The following is a 25,275-nucleotide window of genomic DNA, read 5'->3' as shown; positions in this document are numbered from 1 at the left end:
GCCACCGTACCCGCCTCCCTGCGCTTCGATTCCACTGAAGTCACGCTGCCCGAACCTTTTAACCCTCGGGACGTACGGGGAGGAGTTGTGCCTTTTGCGTTTGATTTTTTTTTGGTGGTTGTTTCTTTTTTTAATTGCACAAATACGCTCTTAGATGTCAGTGCAGCCACGCCCCCTCCCCCACGTCCCTGTGCACCCGACGGCGGTCACGTGACGCCGGCGCGCGGCGCGTCGTTGCCAGGCAACCGTCCTGGAGACCGACGCTGCGGGCTGCAGCATGGACCGCATCTACCCTCTGGCGGTGCCCAAAGGGCGGCGGCTGTGCTGCGAGGTGTGCGAAGCCCCGGCCGAGCGGGTGTGCACGGCCTGCACGGTCACTTATTACTGGTAGGCCCTTGAAATGCGGCACCTGGGTGCCTTGCGCAGGGCGTAGCAGCGGCCCTGCCCGGGAACACTCCCGGCGGCTCCCGGACAGCTCCCCGGGACTTCTGCGTCCGCACCCCTGGCTCCCGCTCCCTCATTCGTCACCTGAGGTTTTGTTGACCGCCTCCTGCACGCTGTGCATCGTCCTGGCCGCCGAAGTTCCTGGGGGATACTTGGCGGACTGTGCCCCTCACTTACTAATGTGGGACAGGTAGACGAGTAAACAAAGAAAATAAGATAATTTCCAGAGACCCTTGAATGCCATAAAAACAAAGGAAATGTGCTGAGAGGACAGCCCTGGTGGCTCAGCGGTTTAGCGCCGCCTGCTAACCTGCAGACCCGAGATAGAGTCCCGCCTCGGGCTCCCTGCATGGAGCCTGCTTCTCCCTCTGCCTGTGTCTCTGCTCCTCTCTCTCTGCATCTCTGTGTCTGTCATGGATAAATAAGTAAAATCTTTAAAAAAAATAAATGTGCTGAGAGGTTGGGCAGATGGCCTCTCTAAGGGTAGATATTGATTTGACAGTAAAGTAGCAGCAAGCAGGCTGCCAGGGAAACGCTGGGGGAAGAGTAAGGCTCTGAGGGAGGAAAGACCTTGTGTGCTTGAGGACTAGAAAGAAGGTCAGTTTGTCTGGTGCACAGCCAAGATGGTGAGAGTGTGGGGGAGGGTAGTAGAAAATGAGGTGAGTTTTCATCTATTCAAGGTGACATCCCCTGACCTTTGCTTCCGATTAAGCCCTATTTTGGACCAGAGATAAAACAGCCAGGTTGCTGATGTCCAGAAACCTCGTCCAGAGCAGACTGACCTGTTTCTGAAAAGTCATTGTAATAGACCCTGCATGGCACGTACTGTCGCTCAGGGTGTGTTATTTCCTGGGACCTCCAAGGGTGGAAGTACGGTGACTGGGGCAATATCTGGAAAGGTTTCTCTGAATAAATAATGTTTGGGATGGCTCTTGGGAGGTCAGTAGGAAATTGCTAGGTGAATAAACAATGAAGACAGAAGGGCAGGGTTCTCCTGGCATCCAGGCTACTCTTTGGATCCAGGCATCCAAGCACAGAGCTTGTTCAAAGCCGAGTGGAGAAATTCCACTGTAGTGGAGGAAGCAGTCACTGATTTCAAACTGCAGAATAGACCCATTAGCAAGTCATGAATAAATCAACCAGCATTTTAAGGAAAGAAGTCAGAAAGTATCAGAGTAATCCTACTTGAATTGTTTCTTGAAACTTTCTGGCGTTTGATGTGGATAATGTGTGTTTGTAATGATAAAATGTGTTTCCTACTAAAAAGAAAGTTTAAAAACCATTGTGATGGGTAGTGGTAGGAGCTTAAACCGAGAAGATAGAGGTTAGGGCCAAATGGTGACAGGAGATCAAGAAGTTTTGGAATTTACCCTCTGGGAGGTCATGGATGGTTTTGACCAGCTCTCATTTGTGTCAAGGAAAGATGATAGGTAGCAGTGTGGAAGATAAGTTGGAAGGTGACTCTGGAGGCTGCATAACTGATTGAGAAGTTGTTGCAATGGTCCCTGTGGAGAGTGAATATACCTGCTCAGACTGAATTAGGTGTCCCCTCCTCCGTGCTCTCTTACAGCACTCTGTATATTCCCTATCTTAAAACTTTTGACACAGATTGAAATCAGTTGTTTAATAATCTGTATTCTTCACTAGATCTGTATATACCATGAAGGGAGGGATGGCATCTGTGTTTTCATTGCTGTGTCTTTTGTTGCATTTAGAATACAATTCAGAATTTGTAGCAGAAACTAAACTGCAAAGCCCCGGTGAGCTCTCTACCTTCATTTCCCACCATACTCCCCACCCTCTAATCCTTGATGTAATTACAGAGGTTTTCTTTCAGTTCTGACTTGCTAAGTCCTTTCCTCCCTCAGTGTCTGCCTAAGCTGTTCCCTCCACTGCTGGGAACCTCCACTTCAATCACAGATCTTCCTAGGGCCTTCTCATCCTTCAGTTCTCAAAAATGTTATGTCTTTAGAGAGGTCTTTCTGAAAATGCTCCTCTCTTATTTTTCTGTCTCACCTCTTCTTTTTTTCCTGTACGGCTGTATTTTATGTTTCCTTGTTTAATATCTCTGTCTTTTACTAAGCCTACTGGTGGTACATACCAGACACTCTGATCATTTGTTGAGTAAGCAGACTTCTAAGTGGATAGGGAGGTGGTGGTGAAATGGGGATGGGGACACAGAGTTTGAGGGCCTTCAGGTCACTTGGGAAATATGGCTAATGAACAACTTCAAGTACAGACCTGGCACTCAGGAGAGAGATTAGAGTCCTATGGCTGATACGAGCATCATCCCTGCACCAGAAGCAATTCCTGCTTCCTCTCAACTCACTTTGTAGTCACTCTACTCTCAGTTGACTCTTATTTCCCTTCTTCATTTGAGTTGTTGGCAAGTGTGTTATGTTAATTTTCTCATGTTTCATTAATGCAGGATATTATGTTGAATATGTATAGAAGGACTGTGATACATATGCTATCTTTTGATCTGTGTCAGACCCATCTGTGTATACCCTACAGTCTCCTGCAAAGTGTCTTGAAATAGTTGAAACTAAATATTTGATGAATGCGTGAATAAATCATTATTTCCTACGCCCTTATCCAGCATTATTTGCCTTCTCCTCTTTCACTGCCTTTCATTCTCTTTAAGGTCTTCTCTTTGCCCCACCCCCACCTCACTCAGCCTTTTTTTCCCTCCAGATTTCTATATCCTTGTATCCTGGAGATGTCAAGATTTTTCCATAAAATAAAACTGAGGTAATTGTTCTATATGTCAGAAATGGGTACTTTAATACTCCTTCCTCAGAGGGTTTTTGTGTTTTAGTGTCATGCCTGAGACTAAGTTGGCACTCAATATTCCTTTCCTTCTCTTTCCTTCTCCAACTTAAGGAGCAGGAAGGAGAGTCAACTTGAATTTGTGAAAGTGTTTTTTTCTTTTTTTGCCAAAGAGTTTTTCCGCCATTGTAAATGTAAGTCATGCTCACTGTAGAAAACTTGAAAATATAAAAAATAAAGAGAAATAATCCATAATCTCACAGCCCAGAAATTAATAACCTGACATTTTGATCAATTTCCTTATATTCTTTTCCTATACATACATCCGTTTTATATGCTCTCTGTAATCTTTCACATATTGTTCTGTATTGGTTTGTGAGAATGTTCCCAGGGAATTGAACATTTGTAAGAAAGGGCAATTTTATTAAAGTACTCACTGAAACATTATAGACAAGTAAAAGAGGCTTCAGTACTATAGATGAGCAAATCATAGCATATAGATAAGAGTAATTTGAAATAAGTTTTCCTTTTATTGAACAAATGGGGCACAAATTAAAATGCTCTCACTGTCCAGGAAGAGAGAACAGCAGTGAAGTAGTATTCAATAGACAGTAGGATCTGTGGTAAACTGCAGAATGAGTGTCCTGCCAAAAGACATGCATTTCAGTTTTAAAAACAAGATAATGGCCAAACAAAACACGTCTGGCTCACAAGCTACTTGATTGTGAGCCCTGATTGAAAATATAATTTGCAACTTCTTCTCTATGCATGACCCTGTGTTGGGTGTTAGGGGTGAGACAGACAAATAAGGAAAGAGCTCATGAACGTATAAATAATGCTCATTTTATTTGGAAAAGCAAGATATGTCAAATGCTCTCAGTGGAACAAAAGTCTAGGCAGTTAAGTAAATTAATACTTCCATTGCTCACACAATTACTCAAGAGGCCCCGATTTAATAAATACCTTATTGAACTCAACTATTTCTATATCCTGGCTGTTAAGTGCTTTTATTGATTTGTTTACAATAATTACCTATAAAAAATTTTAAATACTTTTATCATTTCTGTGATAGTGGTTACAGTTTATAAAGAAAATAATTTATTGCATCTCTGTTGTCCCACAAGGAAGGAAGGAGAGAGAGTGATTGAACAAAGCTATATGTTGTCTATGACTGCTTTTCTGCTACAACAGAAGAGTTGAATTTTTGCAGCAGAGACCGTGTAGCTCTCAAAGCCTAAAATATTTACTATTAGGCCCTTTACAGAAAAACTTTGCTGACCCTGTGCTAGGTTACTGTTACCAGTTTTGGAATATGTATAATTGGAAGCAAACAGTTAACTTAGTCACATTTGAGTAAAAATATACAGTAGGCAATAGAAATGTAAAAATTCATGATTTATGTATCCAACAACAGTTTCTTTTTTTTTTTAATTTTTATTTATTTATGATAGTCACAGAGAGAGAGAGAGGCAGAGACACAGGCGGAGGAAGAAGCAGGCTCCATGCACCGGGAGCCTGATGTGGGATTCGATCCCGGGTCTCCAGGATCGCGCCCTGGGCCAAAGGCAGGCGCCAAACCGCTGCGCCACCCAGGGATCCCCAAAATGCATGAAGTATTAAGTGTCAAATTGAAGGGAGAACTAAATAATAGTTGGACACTTCAGTTCCACTGTCAATAACGAACAGAAGATTAGCAAGGCAATACAAGGCTTGAACAACGCTATAAACCAACGGAACCTAACAGACATCTATAGAACACTACCACCAATAGCAGCATATACATTCATCTTGAGCACATATGGAGTGTTCTCCAGGATAGACCATGTATTAGACCATAAAGCAAGTCTCAATAAATTTAGAAGGATTGAAATTATACAAAGCATGTTCTATAACCACAGTGGAATGACATTAGTTAGTAATCAATGACAGAAGGAAATTTGAGGAATTTATGAATGTATGGAAATAAGTCGTAAACCAGTGAATCGAAGAAATCACAAGGGAAATTAGAAAATGCTTTGAGATGAAATGAGAACAAAAACACAAATATTAAAACTCATGGGATGCAGTGAAAGCAGTACTCAGAGGGAACTTTCTAGCTTAAACACAGAGATTATAAAAGAAGGAAGATCTCAAATCAATAATCTAGCCTTCCACTTTAAGAAACTAGAGAAAGAAAAGCAAACCCCACCCAAAGCTAGTGGGAGGAGGAAAATATTAAATACTAGAGCAGAAATAAGTAAAGTGGAGAATAGAAAAGCAATAGAGAATCAACGAAACCAAAAGTTGGCTTTTAAAAAAGATTAACAAAATTAAAAAACCTTTAGCTAAATTGAACAAGAGCAGAACACCCAAATTACTAGTAAGAAATCAAAGTGGGGACATTGCTAGCAATTTTGCAGAAATAAAAGAGGTCATAAGAGAATACTATGTAGCATAGTATACCAACAAATTAGAAAACCTACATGAAATATATTCCTGATAAAATACAAACAACCAAAACTGACTCAAGAGAAAAATATCTGAGTAGGTCTATATGTAAAGAGATTTAGCTAGCAATCAAAAACGTCCCACAGAGAAAACCCCAGGACCAAATGACTTCACTGGTGAATTCTATCAAATACTTCAAGAAGAATTAATATCAATTCTTCAAATACTCTTCCCAAAAAAATACAAGAGGAAGAAAACGTTCCCAACTCGTTTTATAAGGCCAGTGTTATCCTAATGCCCAAACCAGACAAAAACATCACAAGAAAACTACAGATCAATATCCCTCATGAATATGGATGCAAAAAAATCCTCCCTAAAATACTAGCAAACCAAATCAGCAACATATAAAAAGGATTTTTTTTAATGTACATCGTAACCAAGTGACATTTCTCCCAGGAATTCAAGGTTGGCTCAACATACTAATATCTATTTAAGACATTATCCTAACAGAAGAGAAGACAAAAACTGCATGATAACCTCAATAGATAGAGAAAAAGCATTTGATAAAATCCACTAACTTTTGTGATAAAAACACAACAAATTAGGAATAGAAAGGAACTTTTAACTTGGTAATGAGTATGAATAATCTATAGAGAAACACAAAGCTAACATCATATTTAGTGATCAAAGACCAAACACTTTCCACCCTAAAACCAGGAATGAGACAACAATGATGTTTTCATCACTTCTATTCAACATTGTTCTAAAAATACTAGTTGGAGCAATTAGGTAAGACAATGAAATAAAAGTCATCATCTATCCTGGAAAAGGGGTAAAAGTACTTCTATTTGGTGATGACATGATCTTATATAGAGAAATCCCTAAAGAATCTACAAAAAACCCACAACAAACTATTAGAACTAATAAGTGAATTCAAATTCAGCAAGGTTACAGAAGACAAGATCAATGTGAGAAAATCAGTCGTATTTCTGCATGTTAGCAATGAACAATCTAAAAATGAAATTAAGAAAGCCATTCCATTTACAACAGCATCAAAAAAGAAATTTAATCAAAGAAGAGCAAGATTTATACACTAAAAACTGAAAAACATTTTTAAAAGAAAGACCTATATAAATGGAAAGCTGTTCCATATTCAGAGTTTAGAAGACTTATTAAGGTAGTAACAACACTTCAGGGCACCTGGGTGGCTCAGTGGTTGAGCATCTGCCTTGTGCTCAGGTCGTGATCCTGGGGTCCTGGGATCCAGTCCCCACATCAGGCTCCCCGCAGGAAGCCTGCTTCTCCCTCTGCCTTCTGTGTGTGTCTCTCATGAATAAATAAATAAAATCTTTTTTTTTTAAGACAGTTAACACTTCAAATTGATCTATTAATTCAGTGCAATCCCTATCAAAACTCCCACCTGTCATTTTTGTACAAACGGACACACTGATCCTTAAACTTAAATGAAAATGCAAAGTATTCAGAATAGCTAAAGAGTCTTTTAAAAGAACAAAGCTGGGATCCCTGGGTGGCGCAGCGGTTTGGCGCCTACCTTTGGCCCAGGGCGCGATCCTGGAGACCCGGGATCGAATCCCATGTCGGGCTCCCGGTGCATGGAGCCTGCTTCTCCCTCTGCCTGTGTCTCTGCCTCTCTCTCTCTCTCTGTGACTATCATAAAAAAAAAAAAAAAAAAAGAACAAAGCTAAAAAATAAAAATAAATAAAATAACAAAGCTGGAGGACCCATACTTTTCTATTTCAAATTTTAATGTACAGTACAGTAATAAAGTACTGGTCATTTTTTTACTGGTATTAAAGTACTGGTCATTTTCTGACCAAAAAGAAAAGATCAGACCCACTTAAAAAAATGGTCAGTACTACTACAGTAATAAAGACAGTGTGGTAGTGGCGTAAGGATAGACATATAGATGAGTGGACTAGGTTTAAGAGTCCAGAAATAAGCATGTACATTTATGGTCAATTGATTTTCAATGAGGGTGCCAAGACCATTCAACTGGTGAAAGAGTGATTGATCCCTTCCAGATGATGCTGGAATAACTGCATAGCCACATATAAAAGAATGAATTTGGACCCCTGCCTTATACCATAGACAAAAAGGGCTTAATGTAAGACCTAAAAACATAAAACTTTCAGAAGGAAATATAGTTGGAAATATGTGTGAGTTGGGATTAGGCAACAGTTTTTTAATTTTTTTGTTTTTTTATTTATTCATGAGAGACACAGAGGCAGAGACACATGCAGAGGTAGAAGAGGCTCCCCTCAAGGAGCCGGATATGGGACTTGACCCCGGACCCCGAGATCATGCCCTGAGCCGAAGGCAGACATGCTCAACCACTGAGCTACCCAGGTATCCCAACAATTTAGCTATTATACAAAAGCACAAGGATCTAGGGATGCCTGGGTGGCTCAGTGGTTGAGCATCAGAGCATGCTGAGGATCAAGTCCTGCATCGGGCTCCCTGCGAGGAGCCTGCTTCTCCCTCTGCCTGTGTCTCTGCCTCTCTCTGCGTCTCTCATGAATAAATAAATAAAATCTAAAAAAAAAAAAAAAATCAGAAAAATCCAAAGAAAAAATAGATTAGTTGGACTCCACCAAAATTTAGTTGATCAAAGACCAATTTCTGTGTATCAGAGAACACTATTAAGAAAGCAAAAAGACAACCCACAGAATGGGAGAAAATATTTACAAATCATGTCCAATAAGGATTTTATATCTAGAATATGTAAAGGACTTTTAAAACTCAACAATAGGGGGATCCCTGGGTGGCGCTGGGATCCCTGGGTGGCGCAGTTGTTTGGCGCTTGCCTTTGGCCCAGGGCGCGATCCTGGAGACCCAGGATCGAATCCCACATCAGGCTCCCGGTGCATGGAGCCTGCTTCTCCCTCTGCCTATGTCTCTGCCTCTCTCTCTCTCTCTCTCTGTGACTATCATAAATAAATAAAAATTAAAAAAAAACTCAACAATAGGAAGATAAAAGACCCACTTAAAAAAAATGGTCAGAAGATTCGAATTAACACTTCTCCAAAGATATACAAATGGCCAATAAGCACATGAAATGATGCTGAGCATTATTGGTTGTTAAGGAAATGCAAGATAAAACCACAATGACATACCACTTCACACACACTAAAATGGCTGTAGTAAAAAAAAAAAAAAAAAGTAACAGGTGTTGGCAAAGATACAGAAAATGTGAACCCCTCATCTGTTGCTGCGGGGCTGTAAAATGGTACAACCTCTACGGAAAACAGTTTGGCAGTCCTCAAAAAGTTAAACATAGAGTTACTATATGACCCAGCAATTCTTAGGTATATATTCAAGAGGCTCTGAAAGCATGTGTTCATACAAAAATTTATAAACAAATGTTCATAGCGGCATTATTCACAATAGCCCAAATGTAGAAACAACCCAAATGTCCACCGACTGATGAGTGGAGAAACATTAAAAGTGATACAGCCAGACAGTGGAATATTTATTCAGATGTACAAAGGAATATAATATTGATGAATGCTATGAAGTGGATGAACTTTGAAAGCATTATGCTAAGTGTAAGGGACCAGACACAAAAGGTCACATATCGTCTGTTTCCATTTATATGTAATGTCCTGAACAGGCAACTACATAGAGAAAGTAGATTTGAGGTTTCTGGGCACCAGTGGGTGGAAAGAAGAATGAGAGGACCAGTTAGAGCAAATGGAGTGTCTTTTTTGAGTGATGAAATTGTCCTGGAGTTAGATAAGGTGATGGCTTTACAACCTTGTGAATATACTAAAAACCACTGAATTTAAATTATAGTTTTTTTTTTTTAAGATTTTATTTATTTATTTGAGAGAGAGCGAGATAGAGCACAAGCAGGGGGAAGGGGCAACAGGAGAGGGAGAAGCAGGCTCCCCTGCTCAGCGGGGAGCTTGATGTGTGGCTCCATGAGGACCCTGGGGTCATGACCTGAGGCAAAGGCAGATGCTTAACTGACTGAACCACCCAGGCGTCCCTAATTATACTTAAAAATGGTGAATCTTCTGTGGTATGTGAGTTATATATCATTTTAAAAATGTAAAAAAAAAAAAAAATAATTGGAGGAAGGGTCAGAATCTGGGAAGAGATTTGAGAATCAGTGATAGAGGTATTTCTTTGAGGAATGGGAGTGGATTCTCGGCAGGACTTCTGTCCTGTCCAATGAATTAGTTGAAAAAAATACCAAATCTGTATGTAAAACTCAGAAAAGCTTTGTACCAAACTGTCAAGGTGCTTCCCTCTGGAGAGCTAAAAAATCAACTGGCTCTGGAGTAAATTTTGAGGCTGAGAGTAACGACTTAAGCTCTTCCTGCCTATGTTTCTTTATCTTTGAAGTCATAGCTTTTGTTCTCAAAAAGTTAAACAGTCACTTGCAGAGACACCTGCTGCAATGCTGGGAATGGGGACCGTTCCTAGCCCGTTCCTGTGACTCTGCCCCTGGAGCACAGAAGACAATGCCCGTGGCGCGGGGCACTCCCCCAGAGCCATGCGACATCATAGCCAAGTGGCTCCTAGAGCCTCAGCAAATGTAAATTCCTTTCCCTTCCCCAAGAAAAAGACCCTCACAGCCATCAGCATTGATCAGATATTCCGAAAGTGGCCTTAGATTAATGACAAGTTAAAAGTTGTCTTTGTTGGTTATTAACAAAGCAGAAAAGCAGAACAGCAGCCACAGCGTCACCAGTCACCACGACTTTGGAGTGTGAACCTGTGCCCGAAGAAGCCACAGCTTCTCACCCCAAACTAGTTTCTACACTATCAAATAAGCACATGAGAGAAAAGCAATTTGTGTCAGAAGGCTTTGGGGTCCCTGCCTGAGGTGTGTTGGGCTTACTTTTCTGGTGTTTAGGGCTCAGCCAAGTAGTGGGGCCACTAGAATCTTAGGCCAGGCTGCAGGGAAAGATACTGAAGTCCACGTTTTTATTGTCAGCGGTTTGGTTCATCAAAGAGCTGACTGGAGCAGCATCCATGAGAAGATATGTCAGCTGCTGATCCCGCTGCGCACTTCCATGCCCTTCTACAATTCAGAGGAGGAGCGGCAGCATGGCCTACAGCAGCTCCAGCAGCGGCAGGTGGGTCCTGTAGGCCTGGTACAGGCTTAGCTCATGGGCGCAGGGAGACCGCCCAGGACACGGGGTGTACTGCAGCCATATCACCAAACTGGAACCTCTTTGAGGACAGAGGTGACTTTATGCTTTGCTTCATGACTTTATGTCGTCAGTCTCTCATTCTCCACATAGTTGAACAACTACTGTAGTAGGTTCCAAGGGCTGCCATACCAAAATACCACACACTGGGTGGCTTAAACAGCAGAAATGTTTTTTTCTCACAATTCTGGAACCAATTCTCACAATTCTGGCGTCCATGATCAACGCCAGGCATCAGCCGGTTTGGTTTCCTGTGTGCACAGGCATCCTTGGTGTTCTCCAAATTTCTTCCTATTATAAGAACAGTACGGTTGGGTTAGGGGCCACCCTAATGGCCTCATTTTAACTTAATCACCTCTGTTAAGGTCTCGTCTCCATATGCAGTCACATTCTTAGATACTAGGGGTTAGGGCTTTAACATAGGAGTTTGGGTGGGGTGCAGCTGGGGTGGGGACAATTCAGTCATAACGTCCCTATATGCTAAGTATGTTGGCAAGAGCAAGGTGGTCAAAAAATGATGTATGAATAGACTGGTGAATTCATAAAAGAACTTTTAAAACTTCTATTATAGCATTGGCAGCATCTCAATTATTCTTAAAAAAAAAAAAAAACAACTAAGGCTTTATAAGCCATAAATCTCAAAACACCAGATTCATCAGTTTTAGCATTGCGGCACTTTGAGAATGGCTTTGGAACAATGCAGTTTCAGTTATTTCTGATATTTGCTAAGCAGGCTAACTCCAGAATGAAAGATAAGCTATTTCTCTCAAAATTAACTCAAATAACAGGGGGAAAGTTTTGGAATATCCTGAGACATAACGATTTTGCTAAACTACAATTTTACTATAAATACAATAGTAATATTTGTTTAATTAACACTGAGCACTCATCTCTGCCAATCGATGAACTCAGGTGAAAAGACACTGCTCCCTGGACCTCGAGGAACTCACAATCCAGGTCTACCTTTTTACATCACCCGTTTTGGGTCTCACGTCCACCTTATACAAGCAGGTTAACCAAGTGCCCTCAACCAGCTCATTGGATATTAGCTCCAGGTGTACCTGTGGCCACCATTGCCTTTTACCTTTCAGCTGTCTGAGATGCTCTAGTTTTTTCTTCTGCAGAAGCATTTGATTGAATTCTGCTACACCGTAGCCCAGAAATACCTCTTTGAAGGAAAACACGAAGCTGCCGTTCCAGCAGCTTTGCACTCGCTTCGCTTCCGCATGAATGTGCACGGCCTGAGCTCAGTAGAGCTTGTGCCTGCTTACCTGCTCTTGGCCGAGGCGAGCCTTGGTAAGTGAAATGACTTGAGACCCGCCACCCGCCACCACCCCCCCCAGGCCCCTTAAGGAGCTCTATATTGGGTTATACTGGCAGTGGCACCAAAATACCTTTTGTAAAAGAGCAATGTCACTATAAGGTTTGGCCCAAGTGGGGAAGCAGATGTCATCAACTTTGGGCTACTACAGAAATCCACTCTAGCTGGCCCAAGCAAAAGGAGGACGTTTATTAGGACCCTGGAGTGTCCCAGGGGAACTGAGTCTTCATGAGGTACTAGAATCAGAATGTTGTAACAAACTAAGGCCGGGGCTCTCTTTCTTTCTTGGGCCTTTGTCTTGTCTCTGCTTCTCTCTTGGCAGCTGCTTTATTCACCATCTCTGCAGACCAGGTGTTTCTGCCCCATGCCTGCTACGGACAACAGCTACCCCAAAATATCAGATGTACCTGAATTTACGTGGAATTTACATGTCCTCCAGGTTCAAGGAGGGAGGTAGAAGCAATCAGCATCCGATTGCCAGTGTTAAATTCCTAGAAGAGAGAGTTGGGTTGACTCAGCTTGAGGGTGATATTTACCTTTACCAGCCTTTGTGTCAGGGTCACCTGGTTCAAAGAGGAGTGTAGAAACCTGCTCCTGTGGAGGGGAGAGGGAAGAGGAACTACATATCTCATCCCTTGGGTGAGAGTGGGAAGCGCAGACTTGGCTCCATCCCACATGGCGGTTGCTCCCAGAAGAGAATTAGCATCTTGGAGGGGAATTAACATTTTTGAGCATCCACAGGGCTTTAGTTACTGTACAGCCCACTTTATACATCATAATAGCCAGTACTTTCTTTTTAAAAAGTGGACTTTTGAAAGGCAAAACTGTTGGAAATACAGTACAAACCAGGTCTTTTCCCCTAAGCTACATGAGAGAAAGCTGCGTGCCTGATGCATTTCCCACAAAGACCAAATCCCTCAAATCCACCACTACAACCATCATCTGCTCTCATCTACCAAGCACACCCCATTCGAGTTTCTCTAGTCGTCCCAGTTACATCTTTAGAGCAGAAGGATACAGTCCAAAATCACGCTTTTCACTTTTGTTGCCATGTGTTCTTAGTCTCCTTCATTCTGGAATAGTTTCTTAGTCTTTCCTTGACCGTATGACTCTGACACTTTGAAGATTGAAGGTCAAGTGTTCTACAAAATGTCCCTCGACCTGGGTTTCTCTGATGTTTCCTCTCGACTGGACTCAGGTGATGTATGTTCGGTGGGAGTATCACAAGTGGTGCTGTGTTGTTTGCACCTCATCCTACAAGTTGGCACGTGTTTTCAGTTTATTTCATGCCTGATGATACCCATTTAAGTCACGCTATTAAGGTGGTATCACCAGGCTTCCCTTTGTATACTCTTCCTCCTTTTTGCGATTAATAAGTATTTTGTGGACAAGTATTCTGAAACTATATAAATATCCCATTCCATCAAGCTTTCAGTAAATTCATTTATTTATTTATGTAAGTATGAAATCTTGGTTCCCTGTTCTAGTCAATGGATTAATATTCTTATCATTAATTTGGTGCTTAGACTGTTTGGGATCTGGCAAGTGGCAGCCCATTCAGACTGGATTCTATGTCTCCTTGACACATTCCCGATTGTTCTTCGATCACTTTCCTGCTTTCTGGAACGAGAGCTTTGGTTTTTTGTTTGTTTGTTTGTTTTAGTGGAAAATGGGATTCAGGGTCAAATCACTCCACTAAATAAAGACCGGGTTCCTCAAGAGCCTATGAGGTACAGTTTGGGCCAGCCTTTATAAATTTTTCCACCTCATCTGATATCTTCTCTCTCCCTTTTAGTTACACTGGCCTCCTTCCTTCTAGTACTGGAAGGTTCTTCTCCAGCCACTCTTTCCACCTCTCCTGCCTTCTTCTCCCCTCCACCTAAGTCCTGTTCAAGAGTTACCAGCTCCTTGTCTAGAAGCCTTGCCAAGCACCCAGACTGGGCCAGGTTTCTTTTTATATACCCCCTTAAAAACCTCATCCTCTTTTCTGGGCACTTATTTCAGTAATAATTATACATACAGGGGCGCCTGGGTGGCTCAGTCAGTTAAGCATCCAAGTCTTAGTTTCAGCTCAGGTCACCATCTCAGGGTCTTGAGATTGGGCCCCAGGTAGGCTCTGTGGTCATCAGGAAGTGTGCTGGAGATTCTTCACCCTTCCATCTCCCTCTGCCCCTCCCCTCAGCTTGCATGTGATCTCTCTCTAATATTAAAGTATTTTTTAAAACCAAAATAATAATAGTTATTATTATATATCCATTGATGAGATTACTTAATTAAAATTCCTCTTTTCCCCCCTCTGACTACAGGCTCAGAGAGAACTGGGCCTGTCCCTGTTCTTACTCACAAGAATCTCTTCACACCCAGAACAGCACTTAGCATGGAGGAGGTGCTCAAAAACTCCTCTCATAGAACCTGACATCTGGTGGGCACTGTGAAAGCATTTGGTGAATCTGAGTCCCCTTCACAGGATCGTTTTGAGGATTAAATGAGTTTGTGTGTAAAGAACATGAGAGTGCTTTGCAAGCCGGAAGGTTCCATCTAAATGGAAGTTCTCATTATACCTCCCCCGGTCATTGAAAACCTTGCCAACCTTTTTGAAAGTCTAAATAAATCACATTCCTTGTGCACATGTCTCTTTGTCATCTTAGAGATTCCTCCAGACTGGAGTGGAAAAAAATAACAGGTATTTAGTCTCTTCTTTTCTTTTTGGTAAAACTTTGGAATTTTAATCAACAAGAGATGATATTGTCAGTCAGACAATATCTTCAACGAGCCACCTTACTCATCTTCGCTCACTCTGGTTAGCACTTTGGAACCAGGAGAGCTTGGGTTCAAATTCCAATTTTTTTTTTTTTAAAGATTTATTTACTTACTTTAGAGAGAATGCACATGCAAGTGGGGGGAGGGGCAGAGGGAGTGAATCCTGACTCCCTGCTGAGTGCAGAGCCCATCACAGGGCTCTATTTCATGACCCTGAGATCACCACCTGAGCTGAAATCAAGAGTTGGATGCTTTAACCAACTGAGCCACCCAGGGACCCCTCCAACTCTTTCTTTACTGGTTGAGTGATCCTAGGTATCAAGGTATTTGCCTAAATATCATCTTCTCAGAGAGGTGTTCCCATCCAATCAAGGTATGTTTCTTCCCCCCTTTTTTTGATGATTGTGTTCTGTTCATTTCCTTCATGGCACTTTATTTTTGTTTGTTTATCGTGTATCTAGCTCCCTTGATTATAAGCTCTTGAGGGCAGAGATCATGTCTGTTTTATTCACTAGTATGCGCTGAGCATCTAGCAAAGGGGTAGAGACTCTAGATTAAGTGAATGTATGGTTGAATGAATGAGTGAAGTTTCCTCCTCGGCACATTCCTCCTCTGCTATTTATTTCACGGAGTTGGTGGCCAACTTAGATCACAGGTGCAAATGGTGGAGCATAGCGTATGGACAGCAAATAGCAGGCCCTCAGTGACTGTGAATTCCCTTTCCTTCCCCTGGATGCCTCCCAGCCTCGCAGATGATTATCTGTGACTGCCTTATTCTCGTCTCCTCTACTTTCGTCATTAAGCCTTGCAAAATCTTCCCCCACAACATCTCTCAGATCAGCTGCTAGCCCAGGGTGAGCCCGTTGTCTCACCTTGCAGACAGGTGCCATCACTCTTTAACTGGCCGTCCTTTCTTTTTCTCTTCTGTACGCTAATGACATAGCCCTGTAAGACAGTCTCACTTCCTCTGGCATCTTTGTGTGTCTGAAACCTCTGCTCCATCCCTACACCTGCCCAGGCAAGCACTGTGTAGAAGGGGCATGCCTAGACTTACCCCCCCAAGGGCCACAGTCTTAGTTTAGACCTGCTTGGAGCAGTACATTCCTCCTATCTCACTCTACCTGTTGTCTGGATTTGGGGGCCTCAAGGTTTTTTCTCCCAAGTATGCCTTTTTCTCTGGGATGCTACTTTAGTTGCCGGTTCAGCTTAGCCTTGGGGCCTTCCTCCCCTGGCATAGTCTCCTCAAAGGGAAACTGCACGATGAAAAGTTTCCAGTGTCTGGCGGTGCCCTCTACCAATCTCTTCCCCATCTAGATAATCTTTGCTAAGAGTCGTTTGATTCTTTAAATCTGAGAAGACTTCAGTCTACAGCTCTTATTTTAAAGAAAAATCCAGATGGAAGTTGTGGTTTGCAATGTTCGCATGAGCCAGGAACCTGGGCCTCGGCCTTCTGCTTCTAATCTAGTATCTTCCCATTTTAGTTTGAACTTCAGTCAAGCAAAGTTACTTGCTTCCTCCCTCAGACTGCTTCTTCTTCAGCTCTCCCCCTTCAATTCAGTGACCTGTGATTATGGCTAGACTGGGTGATGCCTGCCTGTGAACCAGGCCTGGGAGGAGGGGCAAGCAGAATAGAAGATTGACTTATGAGGGGTTTCTGTCCTCATCTCCTGACCTTTCCTGGTGCCATTTCTGCTGCAGCATCCATCACAGGAAATAACCCCGCACCCAGAGCACACCTCCAGCTCTGCAGAAGGCTGGCAGGGTAGTTTTCTTTTTTTTTTTTTTAATTTTTATTTATTTATGATAGTCACAGAGAGAGAGAGAGAGAGAGAGGCAGAGACATAGGCAGAGGGAGAAGCAGGCTCCATGCACCGGGAGCCTGATGTGGGATTCGATCCCGGGTCTCCAGGATCGCGCCCTGGGCCAAAGGCAAGCGCCAAACCACTGCGCCACCCAGGGATCCCAGGCAGGGTAGTTTTCTATCCGGTTCTGACAGCCTCCCTAGGAGGCAAGCAGGGAGGCAGGAAACTGTGATGCATCTTTACAACCAAACAAAAAGTTTTAGGTGTCAGCAGTCTCTGAATAGTAGAAATAAAGGTGCCTTTTACTTAGTAACCATATGGGGTCCATTCTAGCTCCTAAATGTCTCTTATATATTGGCTCCATCTTCGCTCACTGCCTTAGTTCAGGCTCTCATCAGTCTTTGCCTGAACTATTTCAAAAGTCCTCTAGTGAGTCTTCCACTTTTCTTCCTCCCCTCTGGTCCTTCCTCCTCCACCCAGGCTCCTGGGGATCCTTCTAAATCTAAATCCAATTCTCTCTCCATTTCTGAAAATCCTCTAATTTTTATCGACGTGCATCCACCTCCTTGGAGCAACTGACTAAGCCCTCCATGACCTGTCCCCTGACTACGTCTTTAGCCTCGTTTCCTGCAACTTGATTCCTCCTCACACTTTGTGCTCCAGCATCACAGACGCACAGACAGTTCTCCACTCACAGCCTACTGTTTCACATCCCGATGGTTCTGCATATGTATTACCTCTGCTCCAGATGCCCGCCCTCCGTTATTTGTCAGGAAAACTTCTATCTATCCTCAAAATTCAGCTCAGATTTTCCTGTCTTAGCTCAGCTGCTATAATAAATACCACAGACCAGGTGGCTTAAACAAAAAGTTATTTCTCACCGTTCTGGAGGCTGAAAGTCTAAGATCAAGGTGTCTGCAGATTCGGTGTCTGGTGAGGTCCCACTTTCAGGCTTATAGACAGCCACTTTCTCACTTATTATCCTCATATGGTAGAGAGAGGGATCACCTTTCTTGTATCTCTTCTTTTATGGCACTAATTCCATTCACAGGGCTCTACTCTTAGGACCAAATTACCTCCCAAAGGCCCCACCTCCAAATACCATCACTTTGGGGATTAGGGCTTCAATTATGTGTTTTGGGGTGACTCAACATTCAGTCCATAGCACTGGCCATGCTGTTCCCCATACCATTGGCCTCTACACCCCATCTATAGAATTAAACACCTCCTATTCCCTACCATTTACAAACCTTATGATGTAACTGTTGTTGCACTTATATTATGTTATAAATATATTTGTTTTCATGTCACACATGCATTCCCTGACCGCAGCTGTAAATCTTTCAAGGGCAATGGCTTGGATTCATCTTGGAATCCTCATCACTCAACACAAGGCCTGGTACATAAAAGATATTAAATTAAATATTTAATAATATATATTTAATATCTTTTATGCACATAATATATATATAAACTGAGATACGTTTCACATACATAAAATTCACTCTTTTAAGGTACGGTTCAGTGGTTTTAGTATATTCGCAAGATTGTACAACCTTCACTACATCTAATTACAGAACATTTTAGTCACCCCAAATGGACCCCCATGCCCATATTAGTAGTCATACTCCATTCTCCCTCCCTCCAGTCCCTGGCCACCATTTTCTGTCTTATGGATTTGCCTATTCTGGACATTTCATATCAATGGAATCAGACAATATGTGACCTTCTATGTCTGGCTTCTCTCACTTAGTGTAACATCTTCAAGGCTTATCTGTGTTGTAGCATGTGTCAATACTTCTTTCCCTTCTGTGATTGAATAATATTCTACTCATGGTTATGGATAGACCACATTTTGTATATCTATTCATCAGTTGATGAGCATTTAAGTTGTTTCTATTTTTTGGCTATTGTGGCTCGGCTGCTATGAATGTTCATGTGCCAGTTCTTGTGTGTCAATAAATGATGAGGTCAGTGAATCAGTGAGTGAATGGGTGCTGACTCACAGTGCATCATGTGTCCTCTAGCCAGGATATGAATTATAACCTTCTTTACTTCTTTTGGGCAGGTCTGGGCCAGATTGTTCAAGCTGAGGAATATCTATCCCAAGCCCAGTGGACAGTCCTCAAATCAACTGAATGTTGTTATGCCACCCAATCTTTACTGCATCGGAACCTGGGACTTCTCTCTATAGCTAAGGAGAACTATGAGGAAGCCCGTTATCATCTGGCCAATGATGTAAACAAACTAAATTTTAACACCTGAATGTTTCTGGGAACCACTATACTTAGTTTTGTTTGTTCTTTATTAACTGAGCATTTCTCTAGAACTTTCTGTTGACAACTGACTGGTGAGGTATTAGCAAGAACACAGTTCTAATGACCTGAATTCGAGCCTTTCCATTTCTTGGCTCTGGATCCTTGGCCAAGTCATATCACTTCTCCAAGCCCGATTGCTCTGAGGATAATAAAGGCAGAACAGCACCCTGGTTAAGAGAAGGGCTTTACTTCTACTCTTAGACATAGTGTTGGACAAACTATTTCACCTCTTTCATCAAGTATAAGACAAATCATCAAATAGCTCATACCTCATTGGGTCATTGAGGTTAATAATAGGACACTGTATGTGCAGCATTTTGCTATCATTTTTACATATAACATCAATGTTTCTACTTCAGAGTGTGGTTATTAATTTTAAATGAGCTGTTCATATATGAACGTTCTTTATAAACTACCAAACTGTAAAACTGTTAGATTATATGATGATGAGGGTGATGATGGAGCTGTTCTTCCAAAATTTAATGAGGTTTCTATAAGGATTTCAGTAGTAGACAATATTACCAGAGAGAAGGTTCCTGAACCTGAAATCTGGTTGAGGTTAGGGTCAGGATGCTGTCTCAACACGAGTTGGTTCTCTCTTCAGCCCCTCCACTGGGCAACCTTCCCTCCGGTTGTCTCCACTGTACAATGTCCATAAATCCACTGGAAACATTCTTGTGCTGGTTAGTCTCCATATCCCCCTCCCCCAAATCCATTCTCTGCTCTACTATGGCCTGGGAGGCTGACCTCTACCCAGAATCCATTGCTTCCTGGTTTCTGTTGGATTTAGAGAGTGAGAGGCATAGCAGGGGAGTGGATGTTAGGAGGGGAAAGAGGTTGGGTATCTATTTTCTCTGCTGCCTTTCTGCTCCATCCCGGTTCTGGCAGGGGTATTGTTCCTCCATGGCCCCAGCTACTGGCAGATGGCCTTCTCCCATAGCTCTAACTCTTGTAGGGCCCTGGTGACTTGCTTTCTCTCTTTCTTTTTCAGGAGTCAGGAGGGTAATAATTTCTTGCTGTTGACACTCGCTGGTGCTTCACTAGCTCTTGTTGGTTCCTTAACCTCTGTATGTCTCTTTAAACAATCTTTTCATTAAACTGTCTTCAGGAAACACTTTGAGGGTGCCATCTATTTCCACCTAAGAGACTAATACACTTCCTTATTTGTGTTTTCTCTCTATGCTCTCACAACAAATTAAGCAGAGTTACAGATTCTTATCTTTTGGGCTGGGCCACACAGTTAAGAAGTAGATCAACCTCAGATTCTTTAGCCTACCTTTCAAAAAAAGAAAACCAAAAACAAAAAAAACTGTAGCTTTATAGATACATATCATAAAACTTACCACTTTAAGAGTACAACTCAATGATTTTTAGTAAACTTACAGAGTTGTGCAGACATCAGCACAATCCCATTAGACATTCCCATCACCCCAGAAATCCCTCACACCCATTTACAATTCATTTCTCATTCTGACCCCCAACCCCAGGCAGCCACGTTCTGTCTCTGTAGATTGGCCTTTTCTGGACATTCAATATAAACAGAATGATATGTAGTCTTTTCATCTGACTTCTCTCACTTAGCATAATTACTTTGAGTTTCATCCGTGTTGTCCTATCAATACTTCATTCCTTTTATTGCTGAGTAATATTCATCATCTGGATATACACAACTTATTTAGCCATTTATCACTTGATGAACACTGGGGTTGTCTTTGCTGTTTGGCTGTTATGAATAATGCTGCCCTGAACATTTGTGTACAAGTCTGAGTGGACACATGCCTTCATTTCTCTTGGGTATACGCCTAAGAATGGAACTGCTGGGTCATATAGTAACTCACCATTTAAGTCTTTGAGAACTGCCAATCTGCTTTTCACAGAGGCTGCGTCATTTTCTATTCCCACCAACAACATGTGAGGGTTCCATTTTCCCCACTTCCTCGCTAACACTTGTTTTCTGCCTCTTTGATTAGATCCATTGTAGTGTGTGTGAAGTAGTATCTCATTGTGATCTTATCTTGCATTTCTTTAGTGACTAATAATGCCAAGCATCACTTCATGTGTTATTAGCCATTGGCATATCTTTTTGGAGACATGTCTATTCAGATCTTCTGCCCATTTTTAAATTTTAAATATGCTGCCGTGAAAGTTCATTACAATTTCTATGTACACAAGTTCTTTATCAGATATGTGATTTACGAGGAGAACTAAAGCACCTCTTCTTCCTCCTTCTATAGATTTATTTTGCCAGTTGTGCATTTGGAACAGAGGACATCAGGACCTCGGGGGGCTATTTCCACCTGGCTAATATCTTCTACGGCCTTAAAAAGTTGGACCTAGCAGACACGTTGTACACCAAGGTGAGCTGGGGAATGTGGGAGTTGAGCCTTGGTACTTTGGTACTTCTAAGTTACAACTGGTGTCGGGCCATTCAAGAGAAATATGAGGCACAGAGAGATGAAATGACTTGCCCAAGATCACGTGGTCTGATACATGATATATTCCACTATTCCTTTCTTCCTGTTTCTTTACTAGCAAAATGGACTAGGCTCGGGTCTGGCTTGCTGCTCTGATTGCATCTGCTTTCCCAACAGATCGCTGAGATCTGGAGTAAATACCTGAACAATCACTACCAAGTGCTCTCACAGAATCGCATCCAGCAGATAGACTTACTGGGCAAACGATTTGAGACCGACACTGGCTTGGGTGAGTGGCACTCTCCCTGGGAAGTAGAGCTGTGGCTTCACCCCTCTTAATTCACAGGCCTTGTCCCCATGACGGAGAGCCACTGTCCCTGTCATGGAGCACATCAGTGCCATCTTCTGTATTTTACTGATGAGGACCCTGAGATGGGGGAATCCAAAAGATTCGGAGCCCTGGCACCACACATAGCCTCTCTGGGGGCTCATAAGGGACAGATATGGAGAGAGAAAGACCTTCCAGAGCCCTCTGTGATTTCCACCGAGCCATGTCATGTGTGTTATCTCTCCAGGGCACATAAGCCAGGGTTCTCTCTGAAGAAGCCACATTGCTCATTTGTTCTGGTACTTTCTCCTCCTCCTTTACTGGACAGTGAGGTTCTCAGCGGCGGAGCTGAGTGTCATTCATGTCTCTGTTCCCAGGCTCAGCAAATCCCACTGTGAGTGCTGAGTGGGGCTGCACAGCATCATTCCCTCTGAGATAATAAAAAGGGACAGAGGATCTAGTTCCTCTAGTTCAAAAGGCACAAACAGTGTGGTTGATGAGATAGAAGCTATATGAAATAAAAGGAAGTTCTTGCAAGTACGCGTTGTATTACAGGGTGGGCCCCAGAAGGAAGAGCATAGGGAAGTTGGATAGTGTTGAAGAGGGAAGACTTCTTGGAGGAGAGGTTTGGAGCTAAGATTTTTAAAAAATTTTAACTTTATTGAGTTTTCTCTCACTATAAAAGTGGTTTAGGTTAAAGGAAGAAACTTGGAAATCGTAGAAATCCAAAGGCAGCCAACCTTAGCGTTATGGTGTATGTCCTTTCTGCCTTCTTCTCTAAGCGTAGTACGTGAAGGTACTTATAAGCATCTGGCCCCAAATAACTCAAAATGGTCCAAAGTAGGACCCAAAGTTGCTGAGAGGAAGAATAAACAGACTCACACTGGGGGAGCAGAGAGGCCATTGCTCAAGCACCCTTGGATTTGGGGGAGGATCAAGCTGCTGGCTGCCAGAAGTCCTGGCTCCCCACTCTTGCTCTCCAGCCGAAGCTGAGGGGGACCCCAAGGAATCCCACTGTGACAGCTTCCTGCATTTGGGGCCTAAGAAATCAGGAGCTCAGGACTCCGAAAGAGAGAAACCAGAAACAATAGCTACCTTGAGCAAACTGTGGGGAGGTTTGGTGGAGCTGCCTGTTACCACCTGGCTTCCTACTTGCACGTGGCCACCAGGTGAGGAACCTGCTGTGCTTCGTGCAGGAGGCCAGTGCCCTGACCACTCCCTGCTCACCCTTGAGGGGAGACTCAGCAGCTCTCCAGGCTGGCTTCTTCATTCCAGCTTTCTTCCTTTCCATTGCAGATGAAGCCCAGGAAGCAGAAGCCATTCAGATCCTGACCTCAATCTGGAATATTCGAGAATCTACATCCAACACAGACCCCCAGAAAACAATCTTTGTTCTGAAAATCCTGGTCATGCTTTACTACCTGATGATGAATTCTTCAAAGGCAAGTTTCCCCAGAAAGCACCGTGTCTGAAAGGGAGGTAGAAATTCCTCTAGGTGAATTTGGTGGGGTTCGCCCAGTTGCATTGGCTTTTGCCCTCTGAGTAAGCCCTCACTTCATTCAAAGCAGTCTGGATGCTCCCGATGTTTCTCATTTGTTGGGTCCAACATGCATAATGGAAACTGCATTCATTGTCTTCCTCCCTAGGGACATGCCCATCACTAGCCTAAGTACTTCTCATGAACTATCCTATTTAATTCTTGGGCCAAACTCATGAAGTAGGTCTTGTATTATACCCACTTTACAGATAAGGAAACTGAGGAACAGAGAGGGTCCATTGTTTGCCCAATTTCTTTTGGAGGAGGGGAAGTCACAATAAACAAGGAAACACTTAATGTGTAATGTAATGTCAGATAGTGAAGAGCGCTGCAAGGAAAAAAGAAAAGCAGGCAAGGAGAGAGATGGGGAGGGAGGGTTGGCTGGAGGAGGCCTTTCTGTGTGGGGGTCATGGAAAATATAGGATCCCTTTCCCCACCCCCTTCCTCCCTACCTATCTTCAGCGAACTTTACTAAGCACCTACTGTATACCAGGACCTAGTAGAGCTCCGTGAGTGGGTTATAATCATGTGATAGTGAAGACCAGGGCACTCTCTGGGGTTAGGTAAGAGTGCTGAGAGAACAGAGGAACATTTCCATTGAATTTCCAAAGCTTTCACTGGACAAAACCTCTTTCCTACAGTTCAGGGGTCAATTTTGACTGTGTACTCCAGAAAGTCCTGACCCCAAGGCAGGGTGAAGGGTGTTAGATCTACAGGAGGTCCTTAGGGCATAGGGACATATCTATATACTCAAGATTGACACCTCCCTCCCTTCCTTTTTTTTTTTTTTAATGATTTTTACTTACTTGTTCACGAGAGACACAGAGAGAGAGAGGCAGAGACACAGGCAGAGGGAGAAGCAGGCTCCCTGTGGGGAACCTGATATGGGACTCCATCCCAGGACCCCTAGATCACACCCTGAGCCAAAGGCAAACACTCAACCACTGAGCCACCCAGGCGGCCCCTGACACCTCCCTTCCTTTAGGTCTTTACTCAACTGTCTTATTTTCAATGATGATTTCCCTGGCCCCACATCTAAAGCTGCAAAACCCTCCTCCTGGTGCTTCCCAGCCCCCTTTTCCTACTTTTTTTTTCCTTAACATGTATCACTATTGAAGGTGGATGATGTTTTGCTTATTTGTCTTGTTTATTGCCTCTCTCCCTGCCCTGTATTGTAAATTCCAAGAGGGCAGGCATTTCGACCTGTGATCATAGTACTTGGAACATCGTAGCCATGCAATAAATATTTATTGGAAGGAAGGGAGGAGGTGAGAGGGATAGAAGAGGTAGCCCAGAGGGTGTCCCAGGATGTTCCGGGAGGCCTCGGTCCAAGTCAAAACTCTGGATTACATGGCCCCCAGGATGGCACCTGTCACCTCTGCATCTTGCACAGTTGGTTCAGAGGGTCCTGATTAAGACCCTATAGAGAGCTCACTCTGCTAGACAGCTGTACTTACTTTGTGCTTAGTTTGTCAAGCCAGGTGGGTTTCTCTGGTCCCCCACGCCCCACCCAGCACATGTGTGGCTAGCTGTAAGGACCCGGTGGGTGTTCACAAATTTCCAACAAGGGCTCCATGGCAGGTGTGAGAAGCGGAGGGGTCCTTTCCTGTGTTTCTGGGTTGAGCACAGATGGGGCTTCCCAACATAAAGCTTTCCTATGACAACTTCCTTTTGTAACTGCAATTCTATTCCAGGCACAAGAATATGCCATGAGAGCCTTCAGTCTAGCCAAAGAACAGCATCTCAGTGTCAACGAACAAAGCACCATTGAAGACTTACTAAATATGATCTCAGCTGAAGAAGCTCATCCCATTACTTAGTGACCCATGAACTCTGCATCAGGGAACCGTTCAAGGGGCTACTCAACATCAAATCTATTCCAGCTTGCACAACTGCTTTGAGGAGCTTGCTGAAGCTCCTACTCATTTCCCCTGGGCCTGCATACGGAGTCATGTTTTTATTCTTACACAGCGTA

General features: G+C 43.0%; 1 protein-coding gene across 2 annotated transcripts; it reads left to right on the top strand.

Moving 5' to 3' along the window:
- Positions 1 to 75: 75 nt before the first annotated feature.
- Positions 76 to 25,275, top strand: ZMYND12 (zinc finger MYND-type containing 12). Of its 2 annotated transcripts, XM_041739133.1 has the most exons (8): positions 76 to 387; positions 10,604 to 10,745; positions 11,945 to 12,116; positions 18,772 to 18,941; positions 21,256 to 21,378; positions 21,613 to 21,724; positions 23,060 to 23,205; positions 24,995 to 25,275. In XM_041739133.1, the coding sequence occupies exons 1-8, from the start codon at positions 278 to 280 to the stop codon at positions 25,118 to 25,120; spliced, it is 1,101 nt and encodes a 366-aa protein (XP_041595067.1). In that variant the 5' UTR covers positions 76 to 277; the 3' UTR covers positions 25,121 to 25,275. The 2 variants fall into 2 exon arrangements, with proteins under 2 accessions (XP_041595067.1, XP_041595068.1); XM_041739134.1 differs by lacking the exons at positions 76 to 387; positions 11,945 to 12,116 and having other exon boundaries at positions 10,652 to 10,745.

The sequence above is a fragment of the Vulpes lagopus genome, chromosome 23 (genome assembly GCF_018345385.1).
Source record: "Vulpes lagopus strain Blue_001 chromosome 23, ASM1834538v1, whole genome shotgun sequence".
In the NCBI taxonomy this organism is placed as follows: domain Eukaryota; kingdom Metazoa; phylum Chordata; class Mammalia; order Carnivora; family Canidae; genus Vulpes; species Vulpes lagopus.
The sequence above is the reverse complement of the archived record's forward strand: the minus strand, read 5'-3'. Positions and strand labels throughout refer to the sequence as shown.

What these genes read in the sequence shown, in the direction of transcription:
- ZMYND12 (XM_041739133.1), top strand. Translation starts at nt 278, where the DNA reads ATGGACCGCATCTACCCTCTGGCGGTGCCCAAAGGGCGGCGGCTGTGC. An exon ending in CTTGGCCGAGGCGAGCCTTG is followed by an intron (nt 12,117 to 18,771) that starts GTAAGTGAAATG and finishes TCTTTTGGGCAG; the next exon opens with GTCTGGGCCAGATTGTTCAA. An exon ending in GTTATCATCTGGCCAATGAT is followed by an intron (nt 18,942 to 21,255) that starts GTAAACAAACTA and finishes CTCCTTCTATAG; the next exon opens with ATTTATTTTGCCAGTTGTGC.